Source organism: Chiloscyllium plagiosum, unplaced genomic scaffold (assembly GCF_037043375.1).
Source record: "Chiloscyllium plagiosum isolate Xiang-an unplaced genomic scaffold, Cpla_swu_hap1 HiC_scaffold_2, whole genome shotgun sequence".
Lineage (NCBI taxonomy): Eukaryota > Metazoa > Chordata > Chondrichthyes > Orectolobiformes > Hemiscylliidae > Chiloscyllium > Chiloscyllium plagiosum.
Genome location: NW_028270140.1, coordinates 5231221 through 5250967, shown reverse-complemented (window position 1 = coordinate 5250967; position 19747 = coordinate 5231221). Strand labels below are relative to the sequence as shown.

The 19747-nt window shown below is 40.0% G+C and overlaps 1 protein-coding gene across 1 annotated transcript in view; it reads right to left on the bottom strand.

Annotated features, from left to right (window-relative positions):
• Positions 1 to 232: 232 nt before the first annotated feature.
• Positions 233 to 19747, bottom strand: part of LOC122564024 (uncharacterized) — a 68295-nt gene continuing 48780 nt past the window's right edge. The window contains exons 32-44 of the mRNA XM_087992941.1: positions 18483 to 18605; positions 18275 to 18397; positions 9987 to 10103; positions 9776 to 9901; positions 8168 to 8339; positions 6608 to 6829; positions 5724 to 5842; positions 5505 to 5644; positions 4908 to 5049; positions 3647 to 3796; positions 2069 to 2161; positions 1800 to 1880; positions 233 to 367 (exon numbers count right to left, since the gene is read on the bottom strand). Coding sequence (XP_087849067.1) covers positions 261 to 367; positions 1800 to 1880; positions 2069 to 2161; positions 3647 to 3796; positions 4908 to 5049; positions 5505 to 5644; positions 5724 to 5842; positions 6608 to 6829; positions 8168 to 8339; positions 9776 to 9901; positions 9987 to 10103; positions 18275 to 18397; positions 18483 to 18605 — 1715 coding nt within the window. The 3' untranslated portion in view covers positions 233 to 260. The remainder of the gene's footprint in view (positions 368 to 1799; positions 1881 to 2068; positions 2162 to 3646; positions 3797 to 4907; positions 5050 to 5504; positions 5645 to 5723; positions 5843 to 6607; positions 6830 to 8167; positions 8340 to 9775; positions 9902 to 9986; positions 10104 to 18274; positions 18398 to 18482; positions 18606 to 19747) is intronic.

The following is a 19747-nucleotide window of genomic DNA, read 5'->3' as shown; positions in this document are numbered from 1 at the left end:
TGTTCTGGGTAGTGGCAACTTCCAGGATATTAATGGTGGGGATTCAGTAACTGATACCACTGAATGAAGCAGTAGCTGGTTCTGTTCGCGACATTTATCTTAGTTGTGGCTTTGGTTGAAACTAAAGCATACTGACTGCATGAAACTCAAGACTAAAGACAGTCACCCTTTCATTGGAATGGGAAAGCTAGAAGTGACATTTGCAACTAACAGTTGAGACAAGTTTGTAAAATTGCATTTATTTGCCTTTTGGAAAAAAGTTAATCACACTCAAAGGCTGGGTTCTCAAAATACATGCTCTGCTGAGTCTTCCTCTTCAGGTCTTGCCACTTCAGGTAGCCAGCAACAAAAGCCATGGTGAAGAGTACTGAAATACAGAAGTGATAAATTAGGCTCCAGTTCAAAAGGAACAGAATAGATTCTCCATCATACAGCATGGAAACAGACCCTTCAATTCAACTCATCCATGTTAAGCAGATATCCTAAATTAATCCAGTCCCACCTCTAACCTTTCCTATTCATTTACCCATCCAGATGCCTTTTAAATCTTGAAGTTACAGTCTGTACCACTTTCTCTGGCCACTCATTCCATACACACCCCCACCCTGGGAAAAAAGCTACCCCTCAGGACTCAAATCTTTCCTCTCTCACATTAACCTATGCCCTCTAGTTTTGAACTCCCTTACACTGGGGAAGAGATATTTACCCTATGTCTCATGATTTTATAAACCTCAAGGTCACCCTTTGGCCTGATGCTCCAGGGAAACAGCCCCAACCTATTCAACCTCTCCCTATAGCTCAAATCCTCTACCCTGGCAACATGCTTGGAAATCTTTTCTAAACCCTTTCAAGTTTCACAACATCCTTCTGATAGAGGGAGACCAGAATTTCATACAGTATTCAAATAGTGGCCAAACCAATGTCCTCTAGAGCCACAATATAACTTCCCAACATCTCTACTTAATGCTGACCAATAAAGGAAAGCATACCAAAATGCCTTTACTATCAATCTACCTGCAACTCTACTTCCAAGCAATTATGAATCTTCACTCAAGGTCTCTCTTCAGCAAAACTCTCCAGGACCATACCATTAAGTCCTGCTCTGATTAGCCTTTCTAAAGTGCAGCACCTTGCATTTATCCAAATTAAACTCCATCTGCCACTTCTCTGCCCATTGGATCGAGATTCCATTGTACTGAGGTAACCTTCACTGTCTACTACTCCTTCAACTTTAGTGTCATCTGCAAACTTATAAACATACCTTGTTCACATCAAAATCATTGAATGACAAAAGCAGTGATCCTTGTGGCACATCATTGGTCACAACCCTCCAGCACCACCCTGTCTACCTTTGAGCCAATTGCATATCCAAATATGATGCAGAGATGCTGGTGTTGGACTGGGGTGGATAAAGTTAAAAATCACAACACTGGGCTATAGTCCAAGAGGTTTATTCAAGAGTATAGCTTTTGAGAGCTAGTACTTCCAAATATATCTGTTGGACTGTAGCTTTGATTTTTAGCTATCTGAATAGCTAGTTCTCCCTGTATTCCATAAGATCCAAATCTTGTTAACTAGACCAGCATGAGGAATCTTGAAGACCTTACTGAAGTCCATAAAAGATCACATCCACTGCTCTGTCCTCAATCCTGTGTTACTCCAAAAAAACCCATCTCTGGTTTGAGGGACAATTTCCCACAAAGCCATGTGGGACTATCCTTAAATCAGTCCTTGCCTCTCCAACTATATGACATTAAGATGAGAGGAGGCTTGTGTGTTTTCCATTTAGAAATACTTACAAATGGCAAGTGCAATCCAACCAGCCACAGAGCCACTCTCTGATTTGTTGACTTTATCAAGTGTAACGCTTGAATCTCTCCCTACAGAAACAGAAGTAGTGACAGCTAAATTCCAATTCTTAAATCTAGTCCCATTGGGGAAGAAAACAGCACAAGATATTGCTTACATAATGCTAATTGTGGAGTGAGCCAATTACACTAATTTAGTTACCAACTATTTGGCTTGATAATACAGGTTGCTTTTTTGCATCAGGAGTTAATCACATTACCTCTAGCAGTCACAGTATGCTGTTCAGTTGATGGGTATTTAATGGTACTGGAGGATAAAGTAGACAGTGTTGCTGTAGATGGATGTACATTTGCTGAGAAAAGAAAGAAAAATATTACCTATTGCATCTTAAAACATGGGATTCTAACTTTTTCAAATCCCTACAGTGCAAAGAGGGGGACATTTGACCCATTGAGTCTGCACCAACCCTCTAAAGATCATCCCACAGTCCTGAGAAAGTTACTCATGGAGCACATAGCACAAAGGCACTCGTTTGTCCAAATTAAACCACTCCATGGAATCACATGTAAAGACTCAGCTGAACAGTCTAATATTGCAGGGTAAAGCAAGCCAACGGGAGTAGAGAGTGGAGTGATCAGATCAGGATACTACACCCTACTTGACTCAATTGAAGCCAGAGCCAGGCCTGAAATTTGTTCGAAGCTAGATGTCACCACCCAAATGTAGACCAGATTTGTCCTCCAGGTGATTTGACTTCTATTCTTAAAGGCAATCAAAATGGTCATCTTACACATTTGATTTCAATATAATGCTGATATTTCATGTTAAGTGCTTTAGTTTGCCATAAATTGAAATAAAGCAAGAATCAAGTAGATCGGAGCTCAGAATGATTGTGGAAACAGCAAGCTTCTGTACTATTGATAATTATACTACACATACATTTGAAGACTCAGTTTCCAGATTTAAAGTTTAAATGGTTGAGGTTCAAAAAAGGACATCTTACTGAGGAGATTTAAAGGGTGATAGAATTGAGAATTAAAATAAGCCAGAATTCACCTTCAAAAATGGAGACTAAACAGCACAAACTTTATGTAAATTGCACAACTTCAGGAGGAATACAAAAAAGTGCAGCAAATTGTACCAATATTTGAATATAGCTGTCCAAGATATGCTGCTCTATTTACAAAACAGTTATCGGCCTCACCATTTCAATTCAGTGAACTAAAAGTTAGTTTGTATGGTAGATGGCACTGGCTTGGCATCTCACCCTTGTCATGTAGTTTGGGTTCAAGACCAACTGCTCACAAAGGCAAGGTTGAAGAACTGGTTTCAGGCACTTCTGTAGAGCTGTTTTCATATTATATACACAAAACCAGATATAACTAGTCACAACTCCATTAATGTTTAACTGTCTCTGCCCAGTGATATTTATGCCTTGTAGAGTGTCACTCCATGACACTAAGTGTTACCCAAGGATACTACCACCACTTTAGACTTTTAATTGTTGTATTGAATTCACTATCCCAATTTCCTGGTTTAGCCTTTAAACCATAGTCAGTCACTATTGCACCAACCATTTGAAGTGTTTGAGAACAAAGTTGATGATTTCAGATCCTAATTCCTCCACAACTTTAAATTGCCCAATGAAAGTTGTTACAAGGTAAAATTTAATAGTAGGTGCCACATCTCACTGGATGAAGCCTTTCCAGTCTGTTTAACCCAGTTATGAAAAATTCAAATACTTGATCCACTTTATTTTCAGTGATTCCATGTATATTCTAAAGGAGGAGGAATACAAAAAAGTTGGTGCTAGCTATTATAGATTGATTGAGTTTACCTATTCTACAGTGTTTTCCATTCAGCTCCAGTTCCTTTCCAGATGGACACACACAGGTATATTTTGGTGACTGACTGTTGAACCAAGGTGCAGGGAGACACATGAAGTCACAGCCGCCATTCTTTAAGCTTTTATTACACCAATTTTTACCTACGAAAAAAGTATAGATCAATTCATGAATGCAGAAATGGAGCCATATTATTTGGGTAAAGTGGTGTGAAACCAATGGAGATCAAAAATGAAAGTCTATTAATAAAATGTATGCTGCCCAGAACAATTCAAGTTGGGAAGGCAAGCTATTGCATGAAAGTCTAAAGTACAAACTGTCCACTAAGTGAGGAGATAAGTTTAAAACCACTTCCACTGCCCAGCAAGGTGAGTTCTAGGAAGAGAAAAAAATGATGAAAGGGGCAGAAACTGAAGTATTTCCCCTAAAGGAGCAATTTTGTCAATGCCCCAAATCTTTTTTCAACACTAGAGGTGGTGAGAATGAAGTACTCCTGAAATTCCTGGATTCCAAAAGTATGTATGTTAATAGAGTAATTGAACCAAACAAGTGGCTGGACGATAAAAAGAATTTGCAAAGACCAGAAACAAGGAGCTGATATAAGTGTGGGGCTAGGATTTCACTGCAGCATTAGAAATAGGGGGTGGTGTAGGCTGTTCAGCCCCTTCCCCACTAAAGAGCATGGCTGATCCAATATTACTCATCCACTTTCCCAAATCAGCCCATAGCCATCAATTCCATTACTAAAGAACTTACATCGTGAAATACACTAGTTCCCCATTGCTGTGACCAGGACTGTAAACACAACCTTCAAATTCCTGCATCTTAAATTGGCATTCCTTTATTCAGTGACTATGCCCTCTGGTCCCAGACTGTCCCATGCAGGGGGGGGACAAACACCTCTGCCTTCACCAAGAATGCAAAAACAGCTTGACTGTTTCAATGAGAAACTCTAATTCTAAATTCCAGCGCAGAGTCCCATGTTGTTTAGCCTTTGCTCATAAGACATTTCTTGTATACCAGGGTTCATCCTAAGTAAACCTTCTCTGAACTGCCTCCAATGAAATGCTAATTTTAAAAAAAGGGCACCAAACATGCTCAGTACTCCAGATGACAAAGCAGGATCAAGAGGCTGCAATGCCCAACTCTCCACCCTCCCCCTCCACAGAGAATTGATTAGATCCATTAAGAGTGAAAGAGGAGTGCAGATAATAATTTCCTTTTGTGGGTTGAAATCTTAAAAAAAAAACTTACCAGATGGCTGCAACAGTTCATTATAAACAGTGAGGTCACGTGGCTTTTGAAGGTTGGAAGCCAACACCTTCACATCATCTCCTGTGAACTTATTGGCTCCATAAATGGTTTTGCTTGCTGCATCAGTCCAGAAGACATTGTCCTGGAACAAGATCATTTTCAGCATGGAGACATAATCTAGACCTTTCCCGAGTGCATTTCATTTATTTTAATCCAGATCTGTTCTAAATGGTTTTCCAATTTTTTCCACAGAAGGAATAAAGGTGGTAGCCACAAGGGGCCAGTGTTGGACTGGGCTGGACAGAAAGTCAAAAGTCACTACACCAGATTTAGTCCAATGGTTTATTTGAAAGAAAAATCAAACTTGGAGCACTGCTCCTTTACCTGAAGCAACAGCACTGAAAGCTTGCAATTTCAAATAAACCTGTTTTACTACAACCTGGTGTTGTGACACTTTGGGTAAAAAGTCAATGAATTTATAGTATGTTGCTTAATCCCACAAGGATCATTCAGCAAGCCTCCATTTCACTAATTTGAAATGCCTTTATCAAATAATATTGTAAAATGTTAATAAAATGGATGGAAATAAAGCATTACCTCAAATACAGAGACAGCAAAAGGATGAATGAGGAATTCCAATGACCACAACACCGTTCTTCTATCCTGGCCACTTAGACCTACACTTGATATTGTGTGCAGCTTTGAGTCAATCCAATACAAGCAGCTTTTCACAAGATCTATGGACAAAGTTCAGGTTAAGCTAGTTGTCAATAAAAGCATGCATGCGCTTTTAATCCCCTGTAGAAATATCCTTACCAAGTGCAATGCCATTTGGCCACTGAATCTCTTTGGTCACAAGATGCTGCCGGTCAGCACCATTCATTCCTGCTTTTTCAATCACTGCTGGGTCACCACAGTCTGACCAGTACATAAACCTTCAAAACAAAAATCAGTCAATAGAAACAATTTGAGGAACTCAAACTTGGACTATTAAATGAAGTTCAAGCAATCGACAATTCTGCAAAGCAGTTGGAAAACTTCTTGCCATACAATTTACACAGTAAAGACAAAACAGGTTTAGCCAGTTTCCAGCAAGAACAGATTTTGGCTGAGAACTAGTAAGTAATTACTAAACTCAAATTTGGGTGATATTCCAACCAGGCCTTGATTTTTTTTCCCCCCACCATATATCTTAATCTGGCTTCTTTATAATCAGTCCTTCAGTTAGGACAAAAGATACAACATTTTCCAAAATTTCTTGTCCCTCACAGCTACAGGTTCAAAGTCATTCTTGGGTGACTGAAGTTTGCACAATGTCTGTGTGGGTTTCCTCACAGATATGCTGGCTGGTTGGATTTGCCATGCTAAAATACCCTTATTGCCCAGGGATCATAGACTAGGTGTATCAACCATGGGGAATGCAGGATTACAAAGATAGGGGTGAAGGGGTGGGTTTGGGTAGAATGCTGTTCAGATTAACTGAACTCAATGGGCCAAAGTGGCCTGTTCCCACATTATAAAGATTGTAGGATTTAAAATTTGGGATATGTTTGATGTAATTTTTCTTCCCACTCCATTGATTACAGTAGTCAAAAGGGCAAAAGACTGAATAAGCAGCTTTAGAATTTACAAGTCCACATGATTCAGGAGACACATGCACAAGCTACACATTTAAAAAAAAAGAGTGCAAAGACCAATACCCAGTAATTGGATCAACGGCAACAGAAGTTGGTTCCCTTAATTCAGTGTCAAAGAGTGTCTTCCTTTTAGTTCCATCAAATGTGGCCACAGATATGGTCTTCGAACCCGAATCAGTCCAATAGATATGCTTGTAGATCCAATCCACTGCAATTCCTGCTGGAACATCCACATCTTCAATTTTGGTGATCACAGACGATTGTTCCCCTTCACTCATGGACATACTGGAAGAGAGTTACTGGTTTAGACTCCAATTGTATTCGAGGGGAAAAGCAACTTTGAATTGTCTCATTAAACTCAAGGCATGGCACACTTTTGCTGGAGTGCATGGTGTCCTAAACACAATGACTAACTGACCTACTTTGGTGGCCTCTGAAAGCAAAGTTATTCAGGGCAGTGGATAAGCTCCTGCTCCTTCAATGCCACAATGTTGGTACCCAAACAGAAAAAGGCACTGTTTTAACTGATTCTGAACAGCAGCCCAGCGCAGCACTCCAGTAACAGCTAAGATGTATTCAAGTCCTGACAGTGGGATTTGATGTTTATTAGTGGAGTCAGGCTGGTAACTATATCAATGTCCCCAATTTGTACAAAATCAGTACATTAAGTTATTTGCAGTCATGTAAGAGTCACAGGGTGAAGGCAGCATTTTGTATACTGACATTCATGGGTCAAAACAGGTTTGAGTTAGGAGGTTATGTGGCTGTATTGTGTGCTGGTGAAGCAACTTTTAGAATATCAAATACAATTCTGGTATCCTTCTATAGGAAGGTTGTTAAACCGCAGGATGCACTCAAGACCCAAGGATGTTCCTGGGACGGATGCACGCACACAGTGGAGTGGTGGGTACAATTGCAAAATTTAAAAGACATCTGGAGGACTATATAAATAGGAAGAGTTGAGGGATGTGCCAAAACTTGACCCATGGGACTAAGTCAGATTTGGATGTTTGGTCAGCCAGCATCCAGCTCCTCAGATGCTGCCTGACCTGCTGTGCTTTTCTAATACCACACCTGATCAACATCTGCAGTCCTCACTTTCTCCTGTGATGTTTGGATGAGTTTGACAAAAGACAGAGTATGACTGAAACACCAGGCTATTTAATAAAGTAAGATATGCTGGTGTTACATTCCATGTCTAGTTTTGTTTCTGCAGATCTGAGAGAGTAATAAGTGGTTAAAAAAGCTTGCTAGACAAACTCTGCAAGTCTGGAAACATCTATGTAGAGAAAGCAGAGTCAATAGAGACTGCCCTGAAGGGTCACTGGACTCTTGTTTCTGTCCAGACCTGCTGAGATTCTCCAACTGTTTTCAGATTTCCAGCATCTACAGTTTAGTTTTTAACTAGCTTGTCATAGGAGAATGTATTATTTGAACTGCTGTTTGGCATACTGTATCTCAAACAAGTTTATTGACTAGTGCCGGAAGACAACCATGTGGGATTCAAATAAGTAAAAAATAAAAGCACACTTGCAACAAGCAACCAGTCTTTTACATATAGTTGCCCAAAAGTAACAGTAAAAATGTTTGCAATGCAGAATAAAGTTAAAGGTGGCAAGTTACCTAAGAATTGCGTGCTGGCTTGATTCAGTCCAGAAAATTCTGTCTTCAGCAATATCAACATCCAGTGCTACAGCATTTCTCAACTGCACAGCAACCTGGGTGTACTCATAACGATGTAGGCCTAGTTTCCGGATGTCATGCTGATTTGTGAAGATCAAATAAGGTTCCTCTCCTGTGCCAGGTTTGCAATAGCAAAAAGTGAATAATCCACAATTTTAAACACAAATCACAACAGGCCTTTTTTTTTTATTTACTGCCAGGGAATCTAGTTTTTTTTTCTTAAAAATCAGTAAATCTTAAAACGGTCTCTAAGCCTAAATTAGAGTGATGTTGAATATTACAGATCCTATGAAACCATATCCTTTACTCCATCACATCGAACAAATTTATAGCTAATAGGTTGTCCCCATCTGGCCTGCAGCAACTTAGCCATTTGGAGGGTTTCATTTTATTGCCAATGAATGTTCCCAACTTATTTATTCTTGCTGTTCAGAAGTAAAGCACATGATTTATGCAGCTCATGTTTTAAACATTCTACTGCAAGGATGATTATCTGTTGCATATTTGATTCTTAAACACCCTGTAGAGTAATGATTTAGTTTCATTGTCTCCAGTAAAACATTCATCTGCAAATAGCAAAACAGGACTGATCAAAATGGATACACCCCTGCTACCATTAAACTGTAGCATGAAATATTTGGGATTTTTCCCCCCTAAAGGATGTATTGATTTTTGTTGTAAGTATCCTGATTACAAGGCTTACTTGGTGTTAAACATGAACAGTGAGTGGAAGTCATCCAAAAAAAAAGTGGTGGTGGGAGAAACAACTTTTACAGTTGAGCAGGAGACAGTGAAGATATGGAAATCACTGCAGTGCATTGGTGTTCTGTAGACACTTAAATTTATATTTAGATTCTTTAAGGGCCGTGGGTATTAACTGCAAGGTCAGCATTTGTCGTCTAACTCCTTGAGTTGAGTGGCCATTTCAGAAAGTAATTAACAATCCATTTGTTGTGGGTCAGTAGACAAGACATAGCAAGGATGTAGATTTCCTTGTTATTTTGGTCTGCATATCAATTACCCTTTTCCACCTGATTTGGATAATGAAACAAATTGATTACATCTTAGAAGCTACAGTAGCAAGTTAGCTGGGAGTGGGATTAGTAAGTCTCAGTTAAGGATCAGAGGGATTATAGTCATGTTCATCTAAAATTCAGAGAACACTTGTCTCAAAAATCAGTACCTTCAACTGAAGACTAATTACAACTGAAGAGTGATCCAGAGCAGGCCAAGAAACAAGGGAAAGTCAGTGGATGATCAGAGACCGGCATTTTAAAACATTTCAGTGTCCAAAGATGGCTGGGGCAGGTGGGGGGTAGCAGTGAAATGCATCCAAAATTTAATCAAAAAGGCAGACTTAACTGGAGAGGGGGTTGTGAGATCTTGTGCATGAGACAGCATGAAGATACAGGGGGTAATTAGAGGTGGCAAACAGAACAGGGATCTTTTTACTAGTGAATAGAGTTTAAAATAGTTGTAACTGTTAAAGAAAATTTGCACAGTCTGAGACCAACAATTCTTTTAAGAGCAAATCATACCGAGTCTTACCTATTGCCTTGCAAATAGAATTAGTCAGGTCCATGTGATATCCAGGATAACATTCACACTTGTAACTTCCTTCCAAGTTCACACAAATCTGGCTGCACGTTCCAGAATTTTGACATTCATCAATGTCTAAAGTAAACCAACACATTTAAATTCATGAAGCTTTCATTCAAAGCAGTTGACAAAAACCACAAACACAAACAGTTCAACTTGCCTTCACAGGTTCGATCAACCAATCGAAAGCCAACAGGACAGTCACATTCATATCCAATGACAAGATCATGACAGAGATGAGAACAACCTCCATTGTTGAGCATGCATTCATTCACATCTAAAACAAAAACAAAGATTTAGTACTCCACTCCTCAGGATCACTCAGTCCAAAGCTGCTATCAACACAATTGGCTAATCATTCTTTCTCCTGCTAAAGTTAAAAAAAGGATACCTTTTTGTTGAGGACTGTGGCAGTGTTGTAACTGACTGTATTGGATTCTTTTGGTTCATGCATCCAATATGGACATTTAAACATTGAGAATTGTACATTTACAAAAAAACTGAGTATGGAAGATACTAGACATCTGCAATATCAGGGAATGCTTGAAACAGTTCAGCATCTGGAGATTAATTCTTAGATTTTTCTGGAATGAGACTTTCGTTAACAGACCATAGCGATGAATTGTGGACCCTTTGATTAACAAAAAAATTCTCTACTGAACTGTTATAGCATTTTTTTTTTTAAAAATGGTGATCTTATACAGAACAACTTTCTATAGCACAGGGCTGCAGAGGAATGCAATGTTACATTACAGCAGACCAACCTGCAGATGCTGCGTATTGTCACCATATTAAAAAATGTATACAATACAAATGCAAAGTGGATTCCCAGGTCAAAGTAACCAGAATAAAATGTTCATTTGATAGATGCTCAATTCAATTAAAAATCATTGAAGAGCATGTAGTGATTGAGAAGTGTCATATTATAACTTCATATCAATTTCAGGGCATAATAGGAACAGAGTATCTAATATCCTTTGAACATCTTTATTTCCTCTTATGGTCCATCACCTAGCCAAATATTAGTTCACGTCAGCTACTGCAACTTTCATGTCCATATAGTTGTTCCAAATAGAAGAATTTGACCTTTCAAACTGGATGTAATATTTTGGATACGCCATTTAGCTTGAAAGAGAAATTAATTCAATTACATTCCATAATATAGGTCTTATACAATCTGCTTTCTGGTCAGATGCAGAATAGGCTGCTCTAAAAAGAAATTCAAACATTCTTTCAATGAAAGGCCATCACCAATCTGATTGCCATTCCTTTAATCAAATTGTGAATACTTCAAAAGGACCTCATGTATTCTTCATCCAGGATTACGGTTTGGGGAGTTGCAAATTCCTGGTCAGTGAGATCTTTCCCAATCATCCCTCATCTCCACCAACAAATTCTACATCCTGATCTCTTGAACGAGAAAGTACCCAGACTGTTGCAATAATTATACTTACATCCTTCTACTTTAGTTTGGAAGGTAGAGTGCAGTTTTGGACCCTGTATCCAAGGAAGGCAAATGTTGGTGTTGAGGGGGGTCCAGGGATGATTCACAAGAATAATCCAGAGAATGGAGGGCTAGTCATACAAGGGGCAGCTGAGGACTCTGGATCTCCACTCCATCAGATTGAAAAACGTGGAATTATGGAGAGGCCCCTGGATCAAGTAGATGCGACAATGCTTCCATTAAGAGGGAATAGGATCCAAGGGTATAGCCTCTGAATGGACCCTTTTGAACCAAGAGGAATTTGTTCAGCCAGATGGTGATAAATTTGTAAAACTAATTGCAATTAAGGGCTGTGGAGGCCAAGTCCATGAGTTTCTCTCAGAGATAGGTTCTTGATAATTAAGGGGATTAAGGGTTACAGAGCAGGCAGGTGAAATGGGAGCTGAGAAACAATAGGAGGTAGAACCCAGAGCCAAACGGCCCAATTATGTTCCTCTTATGGTCTTACTATTCTCAGATGTCATACACCTATATTCAAAACACAATCCTCGTCAGAAAGAGAAATCTGCAGGATCAGTGTTTATTCACATGACCACAGCTCATTTACATTAGTGCCATTTGCATTTAGATGGAGACCTTACAAATATAGGGTTAGGCCATTCAATAATTGATCTGTGGCCTAACTCCATATGCTTACCTTTTAAGTTTCAGGGATGTGGACCAAAGGCATTTTATTTCAGATTTTAAACATTAAAACTGATTTAACATCCATTGTTTTGTGGGAGGGTGTTCCAAACCTCTTCCATTGAGAAAGCGTTTCCCAACATCTCCCCTGCATGGTCTGGCCCTCATTCTCCCTAGTTCTAGGATCCCAATGGAAATAGTATATCTACCCCATCTTTTCCTGTTAATATCTTATAGGCACTAACCCAATCATCCTGTAAGCTAAACAGAGAAAACAAGCCTAATCAATAGTCATTCCTCAATTTAAACCTTCAAATCCAGGTATACTACAATGACGACAAATATATCTTGACTGATATATTCAATTGTTCCCTTCTTACCATTCTCACCTTTGTTTTCCATACTAATGTCTTACTAAACGCCTTAATCCATTTCTTTAGCAATCCCTTACCCCTCCTGTAAGGAGCTGTACTTCCCTAGGTGTTTCAAAACACAAGTCCTAGCACAATGCAAGCTGTTGACCACCCCAATGTTACAGATCCCACTTTCCCCAGTCCTGAAGAGTCACGAGACTAAGTACTCTCCAGATTTTGCTAGACCTGTGGAAGTATTTCTGCAAAGTGTGTTCATATTCCCCAGTAAGAGTACCAATGCCTCAAATAACAGATCCAAACTTCTCCCAAACCAATCTTTGAACCACATTCATTATATTCACCCTTTACCAATTTGCACAAGATTTAGGTAGCAGCCCAGAGACTGCCACTTTTAAAAACTGCTTTAAATTTAGCATTTTGCTTCTCACAGAACTCACTCCTGTTTGAGGCCACAGACCCCTCCCTTGCCACTGCAAATTTTTCAACTAAAAAAACACCCCAAGGGGTCTGTAGGGACTCTGCTGCAGAGAATCAGCCACTTTTTCCCCACTACCCTCACTCCACTATTTCGTATTGCCCAATCTACTGGCACTCTCATTCATGGGATAAGCATTACTGGTTGGACCAGCATTTATTTCCCATCCCTCGTTACCCTCAAGTGATAGCAAGCTGCCTTCTTGAACTGTTGCAGTCCATTCAGTATAGGCCCATCTACTATGCCATTAGTGAGGGAGGGGGATGGTGTTAGGTTTGGAGGGCAATTTGCAAGTGTTGTTTTCAGTATTTGATACCTTTCCCCTTCTAGATGGTAGCAGTCATTTACCAAAACTCAAATTTATACAGCAGTTTCATGATACACAATCTATGGAGGAACCGAAAGCTTATGGATATGGGCAGGTTGCTTTGTGCTGAACGGTAAGGCTTTAAGTGTTATTGGAGCTGTGCTCAGACAAATGGGAAATATTCCCACTTCTGCCCTAAGCCTTGTGACATGATTTTGAAAAAGGATATGAGGGGCAACTTTTGGAAATGGAACTGGTCTGACTAAAGATTGGAATACAGACAGACACCAACGTCACATCTTCAAATGCATCTGAGCAGAGATGTCACTCTTTAAAATCAAACCTCAAGTTACCTTGGGAATGTGACTTGGTAGTTCTGGATTTACATCAAAAGCTGCAACGCCATTCTAAGAGATGAATGGCTTAACTGCAATCTAGGTTTGTTCAATATATCACAATTGTATGGCATGATAGAATTTAAAGCAAAAAAATTGTGTCCTATGATCCTACCCTATCTACCTGAAGCAGTGCTCTGAAAGCTTGTACTTAGATAGACCTGTTGGACTCTAACCTGGTGTCATGTGATTTATAATCAAGCATTGTAGATTGTATATATTTTGGGAGCCAGGAAGTGAGCTTCCTTCGGCCAGCATTTATATGGCTACACCAGTTCAGTCAACAGCAACTCCCTGGAATGGCAGCCAATTAAAATCAATGCTCCTCACTTCATCCAGACAAGAAAATCAGCTCTTTAAAATTGCACAATTGTTCAACTGCCAAATACATTGCTTAAACTAGTACCATGCAGCATTAAGGCAGACTTGTAAAGTTAGCCTAGTCTTACCAGACCATAGGGCTGCTCGGAGATGACTAGGGGTGGTTTAACCAGAGGGTCACCACACCTCAGATGAGGGGAGGAGTTAAGATCCTTCATAGTAACCTCAGCCAGTGCTGGAATTGAACCCATGCTGTTGGCATCATTTAGCACAGCAAACATGATCCAGCAAATGGAGCCAAGTATCTCTGTCCTTGGTGAACATGGAATTCATTGGTGCATTCCTTCAGTAATTGGGGATCATTTCTCCTATAGTACCTTTTATCTACTTGGCTCAGTCATTTTAAGATTAGAATGTTACTAATTGGAAATCAACCCCATTGCATATGGGACAGCAGTGGCAAATACCTTGATGTGAAAACTTGATTTTTGCAACAAGTATCTATTGAAACAATGTTTTTAAGAGTTAGAGCACAAACAGAGCCTTGGGTCTGACCAGTCCATACTGAAATGTGTGCAAACTAGGCTAGTCCCACCTGCCCTGCACTTGTGACACAAAGTTAGTCCCTTTTCCCCCCCCCCCCTTAAAAAGCTGTTGCTTGGCTAAGGAGACTGTCCGTGATTTTTTCCAAAAAGGGATAATAAACCAGGGCTGGGCTCCAATCAATCTAGTTTGGTACAGAGATGAAAGGGATATGGAGAAGCCTTTTGTTTATATGTAAAAGATGAGACTTCAGGCCAAAGTGGTCATGTTTTCAAAGTGACCTGTATAATGAAAAAGGGAAGTGGTCAGCTCTCTAGCTAGTGAGCAGTTTTAGTCCAGTCTTGAACTGGTTGAGTGTTCAACAGAGAGCTGTATGAAAACACTTTCTGCCCTTCAACCTCAACCTATAAGCGTGTTCTATTTATACTGGGACTGTGGAGTCTAATCAGAACAGCATAATTAAATCTGGCTGGATAGGTGGCGTTCGGTGTTCTGTTCTTTGTTTTGTGTAGTTTTGTGAACTAGCTGGTTTTAAAATCAAGTAGACAACCTAGCTAACTCAATCTGGGTAATTTTCACTGTACACTTACCAAAACAAATTGCAAAGTTGTGTTTGGAGCTGCCTGCTTAAGAATGTTTTGAGTGGTCTGGCCTAGTCTATAACACTTGGCCCATATCCCTCCAAACCTTTCATATTCACGGACTAATCCAACTAGCTTTTCAACATTGTAAATGCATCCACTACTTCCTCAGACAGTTTATTCCACGGGTCAACCACGAAGAGTTGTCTGTGTCCTTTTTAAAAATCTCAAATATATGTCCTAATTTTGCACTTCCATACCTTAAGACCGGACCTTGGTCATTCACCTTAGCTATGCCTCACACTATTTTATGTAAAAAAAGGTCACCCCCTCAACCTCCTATGCTCCAGAGAGAAAAGGTTCCAGCCTATTTTTATTGTTGAAACCATCAGTTCCTGACAACATCCTGGTAAAACCTTTTCCAAACCCTCACTAGTTAATATCCTCCCTATAAACAGGGTAACCAGAACTGCACAGTATTCCAGAAGAGGCCTCCTCAATCTCCTGAGGAATTGAGTGATTACTCAGACTGAAATTTTCATGTTAGTGCTACACAGTTCTACCTTTGTGGATTGCCCAATTGCTCTAGCTCAATTATAGGCAACTAATTTCAGATAAAGGTCAACAGCATATTTATTGTTCTTTTGCCTTAATAGATTACAACTCAAGAAGTTAATTGCTCTTGTGTACATCTTAAATCTATTGTTTATTCCATAATTGACAGCACAATTCTCCTGGATTATATATTAAAAATTTTATATTACAGGATGTTTGTAAACAAAAAAGGAGAAGAGGGCTGCAGATGCTGGAGATCAGAGCTTAAAAATGCATTGCTGGAAAAGCACAGGTCAGGCAGCACCAAAGGAACAAGAGAATCGAGGTTTCGGGCAGAAGCCCTTCTTCAGGAGTGAGGAGGGTGTGCTAAGCAGGCCAAGATAAAAGGTAGGAGGAGGGACATTGGGAATATGATAAGTGGAATTTTTGAAAAGGAGTAGCTGTGAAAACCCAATTAGGAAGCAAATTTAATTAAAATGAAAATTTCAAAAATGAGAACATTGCTTAAATAAACATGGGGACTTTTTTTAAAAAAGAAAAAAAACCTTAGTGTGCTGGCTACCCCCAAATGATTAAACGGAGTTAGACCACACCATTCAGCCCTTCAAGCCTGCTCCACCATTCAGTGGATCCACGGATACATTCGAGTTTTAGTATTACACCGATGCAACTATCCCCAATAAAACAGCCCGAAATCTCTCCATTTCCATTGAAAACGCACAACCATCCCAAACAAATCCTGAGGCAAAGTCCACCACTTGCCATTGTGAGATTTGAACATTATGGATCAGCAGATTACCAGTCTGTCAGCTTTGGTATGGTCAGCTAGCCCACTTGAAGGCACAAAAAAAATTTTGTAAGCAGAAATAAAACCAGAATTTGCCAGGAAAGCTCAGGTCTGGCAGCATGTGAAGAGAAACCAACATTAATGTTGAGTGTCAGTTTGGAGGAAAGATCACTAAACTCAAAACATTAAATGATTTCTCTCCACAGATGCTGCCAGACCTGCTGTGCTTTTCTGGCAAATTGTGGTTTTATTTCCAAGGGCAGTTAAGAGTCAATAATGTATGGGTCAGGAGTCACATGAATTCCAGAAACATTAGTGGGACTGACTCTGAAGAAATTTCCCACCTCTGTCCTAAGGCTCTCTCTTCATTCTGAGTGAGTGAGTCTGTAGAATTTGCTACCACAGAACAGTCAGGGTTAAATCATAGAATTTCAAGGAGGAGTTGGATATAGCACTTGGGGGGCTAACGGGATGAAAAAGATTGGGGGTGGGAAGAAACATGCTGAGTTGGATCATTAGCCACAATCATGAAACGAGGCTGAAAAGGCCGAAATAACCCAGTCCTGCTCCTTTTTCCAGGTGCCCGGGATCCCTGTGGAGACAGGTGTGTGTCATCTCAGGATGAGCTACATAATCAGGAGCCAAACAGTTAACTTTTTTAACTGTTGCTATCAAGTAATAAGCTACACTGACAAAGCAAGTGCCTTTTTAAAAGCAGCCATACCAGTGGTCTCCCACTGATTAGCCACACAGGATATCAACATCAGCAAAGGAAGAATGAACAAAACAGCAGCATTGGAGGAAGATCATTGGAAGGCACCAGCCCCACCTCAGGGCTGGAGGCCTGGGTTCAAATCCCAGCTGCTCCAAAAACAGATTTTTAAAAGAGGAATATTAGGGGCTTGAGATAGTGGTAGTGTCCCTGCCTCCAGGCAGAAGGCCCAGGCTCAAGTCCCACTACAATCCCAAACAGATTGATAATAAATTGGCAGAAGGGAAAATTATGGCAGCTAACAATCCCAAAGTTCCCAGCAGGCAGTTCCCAGAGTACACTAGAACATGGTTCAAATCTGACATGCCAAACTAGAGTGCAAGATGCTTAGCAAAGACTTGAGCCACAAGTCATACAAATATTGTAGGAGTGTGTGTTAAGAGGTGGGTGTACTTTGTTAAAGCAGCAACTGGATACAGCAGCAAGTGTGCTCAATAAGGCAACACTTAGTCAAAACTCAATTAGCTCATTGCCTGGAGACAAAAATTAGAGTTTGACCAGTTTAAAATTATACCCCAAAACAAATCAAACTCCAATTGAGTTTGAATAGAGTATATTGACAATCTTAAAAGCCAATGACAATCCAATGCATTGGAGGTATGAAACCAGTGAAAATTGAATCGTTAAGAGAACTGACAAGCCCAACAAGTAAACAGACTGCCTGAAAATAGCTCTTCAGTACCTTTTCAATCAATAACCTGTGACGCAAAAATCCCTAAGACACAGGAAGATCCAAATTGAAGAATGAAAGCTGCCTGATTGAGATTAGTCTTGTTTTATAAATCTTAATGGAGGGTTTTACCAGATTAAAGGGAAGATAACAGATAGGTTAGAGTAAGGAATGGTAAAGTGTTAAAAGTATAACAGAATAATTAACTAAGTAGTTAATTTTTACTTTAATAGTCCTTGGCCACTTGAAGTTTTATAGATTACTGCATAGGATAATTTTTGTTGCTGGTTTTAAATTAAGCTGGAAGGTTTAACCTGGTGTCGTCAAATGAGTTAAAAAATGGACTTAAAGGAATAAAATTTCAGAAACAAAAAAAGTTGCTGGAAAAGCTCTGCAGGTCTGGCAGCACTGGAGGCGAGAGTGATCAGAGTTAATGCTTCAGGTCCAGCAACCCTTCCTTAGGTTTGTTATTTTCATCAACTGCAGGTTTATTGAAAAAATGTTTGCAGTAAGTTAAACTTTTAGTCCCAAAACACTTACTACATTTTCCAATGAGTTCATCACTCCAATCCTTGCAATCCTGCTGTTGATTACAGACTTGCGATACATTAATACATTCACCACTTTGACACTTGAAATCCATGGGTCCTGTGCACTCAGCAACTGTCAAAAAAAATTAAAGCATGAAATTGATACTTGTACAAGTATCAGTGATATTCTAAAAAGACAGTTAGAAGAGTGTATTCACCTTTCTTACAGCTGTTTTCATCACTTCTATCTGGGCAATCACCAATTCCATTACACTGTCTGTGTCCTGGGATACAGCTACCGTCACTGCATCTGAAGTAATCAGGTCCACATGTTGGAGGTGCTAACAAGAGAGTTAATTAAGAAGTTGGGTTTGGGTGTGTTGTGAAAACAGGTGTGCATACAAATATCTTCCAGAACATTTCTAAAGTGCAATTCATGTTGTAAACATATTGTGCTGTTTTCAGTCTGAACAGTTAGAAATATACAAAATTGACTAGCAAATTGTAAAGATGCACATATACAGATTTTGTACTGTTGTGGTTCTGTTCGCCGAGCTGAAAGTTTTTGTTGCAAACGTTTCGTCCCCTGGCTAGGCGACATCATCAGTGCTTGGGAGCCTCCTGCGAAGAGCTTCTTTGATGTTTCCTCCGGTGTTTATAGTGGTCTGTCCCTGCTGCTTCCGGTTGTCAGTTTCAGCTGTCCGCTGTACATCAGGAGCATCTCTGAACTGACTGCCAGACTACTGCGACCCCTAGGACTCATAACGGCACACAAACCAACAGCCACACTCAGACAACAACTCACAAGAACGAAGGACCCGATACCCAACATGAGCAAGACGAATGTAGTGTACAAAATACCATGCAAGGACAGCACAAAACACTATATAGGACAAACAGGAAGACAGCTAACAATCCGCATACATGATCAACTAGCCACGAAACGACACGACCAGCTATCCTTAGTAGCCACACACGCAGACAACAAGCAACATGAATTCGATTGGGACAACACTACTATCATAGGGCAAGCCAGACAGAGAACAGCCAGGGAATTCCTAGAAGCATGGCATTCATCCACAAACTCCATCAACAAACACATCGACCTGGACCCAATATACCAACCACTACAGCGGAAACTGACAACTGGAAGCGGCAGGGACAGACCACTATAAACACCGGAGGAAACATCAAAGAAGCGCTTTGCAGGAGGCTCCAAAGCACTGATGTCGCCTAGCCAGGGGACGAAACGTTTGCAACAAAAACTTCCAGCTCGGCGAACAGAACCACAACGAGCACCCGAGCTACAAATCTTCACGCAAACTTTGAAGATTTTGTACCATTTAATACTAATTCTGTAGCAGTATCTAGTTTCTAAACCACTAGAATTTTAAAAACCACAAATTTCTGGCATTTGAGAAAATTGCAGAGGTTGGAGTTTTTTTAAAATTCATTGGATATGGGCATCACTGGCCAGGCCAGC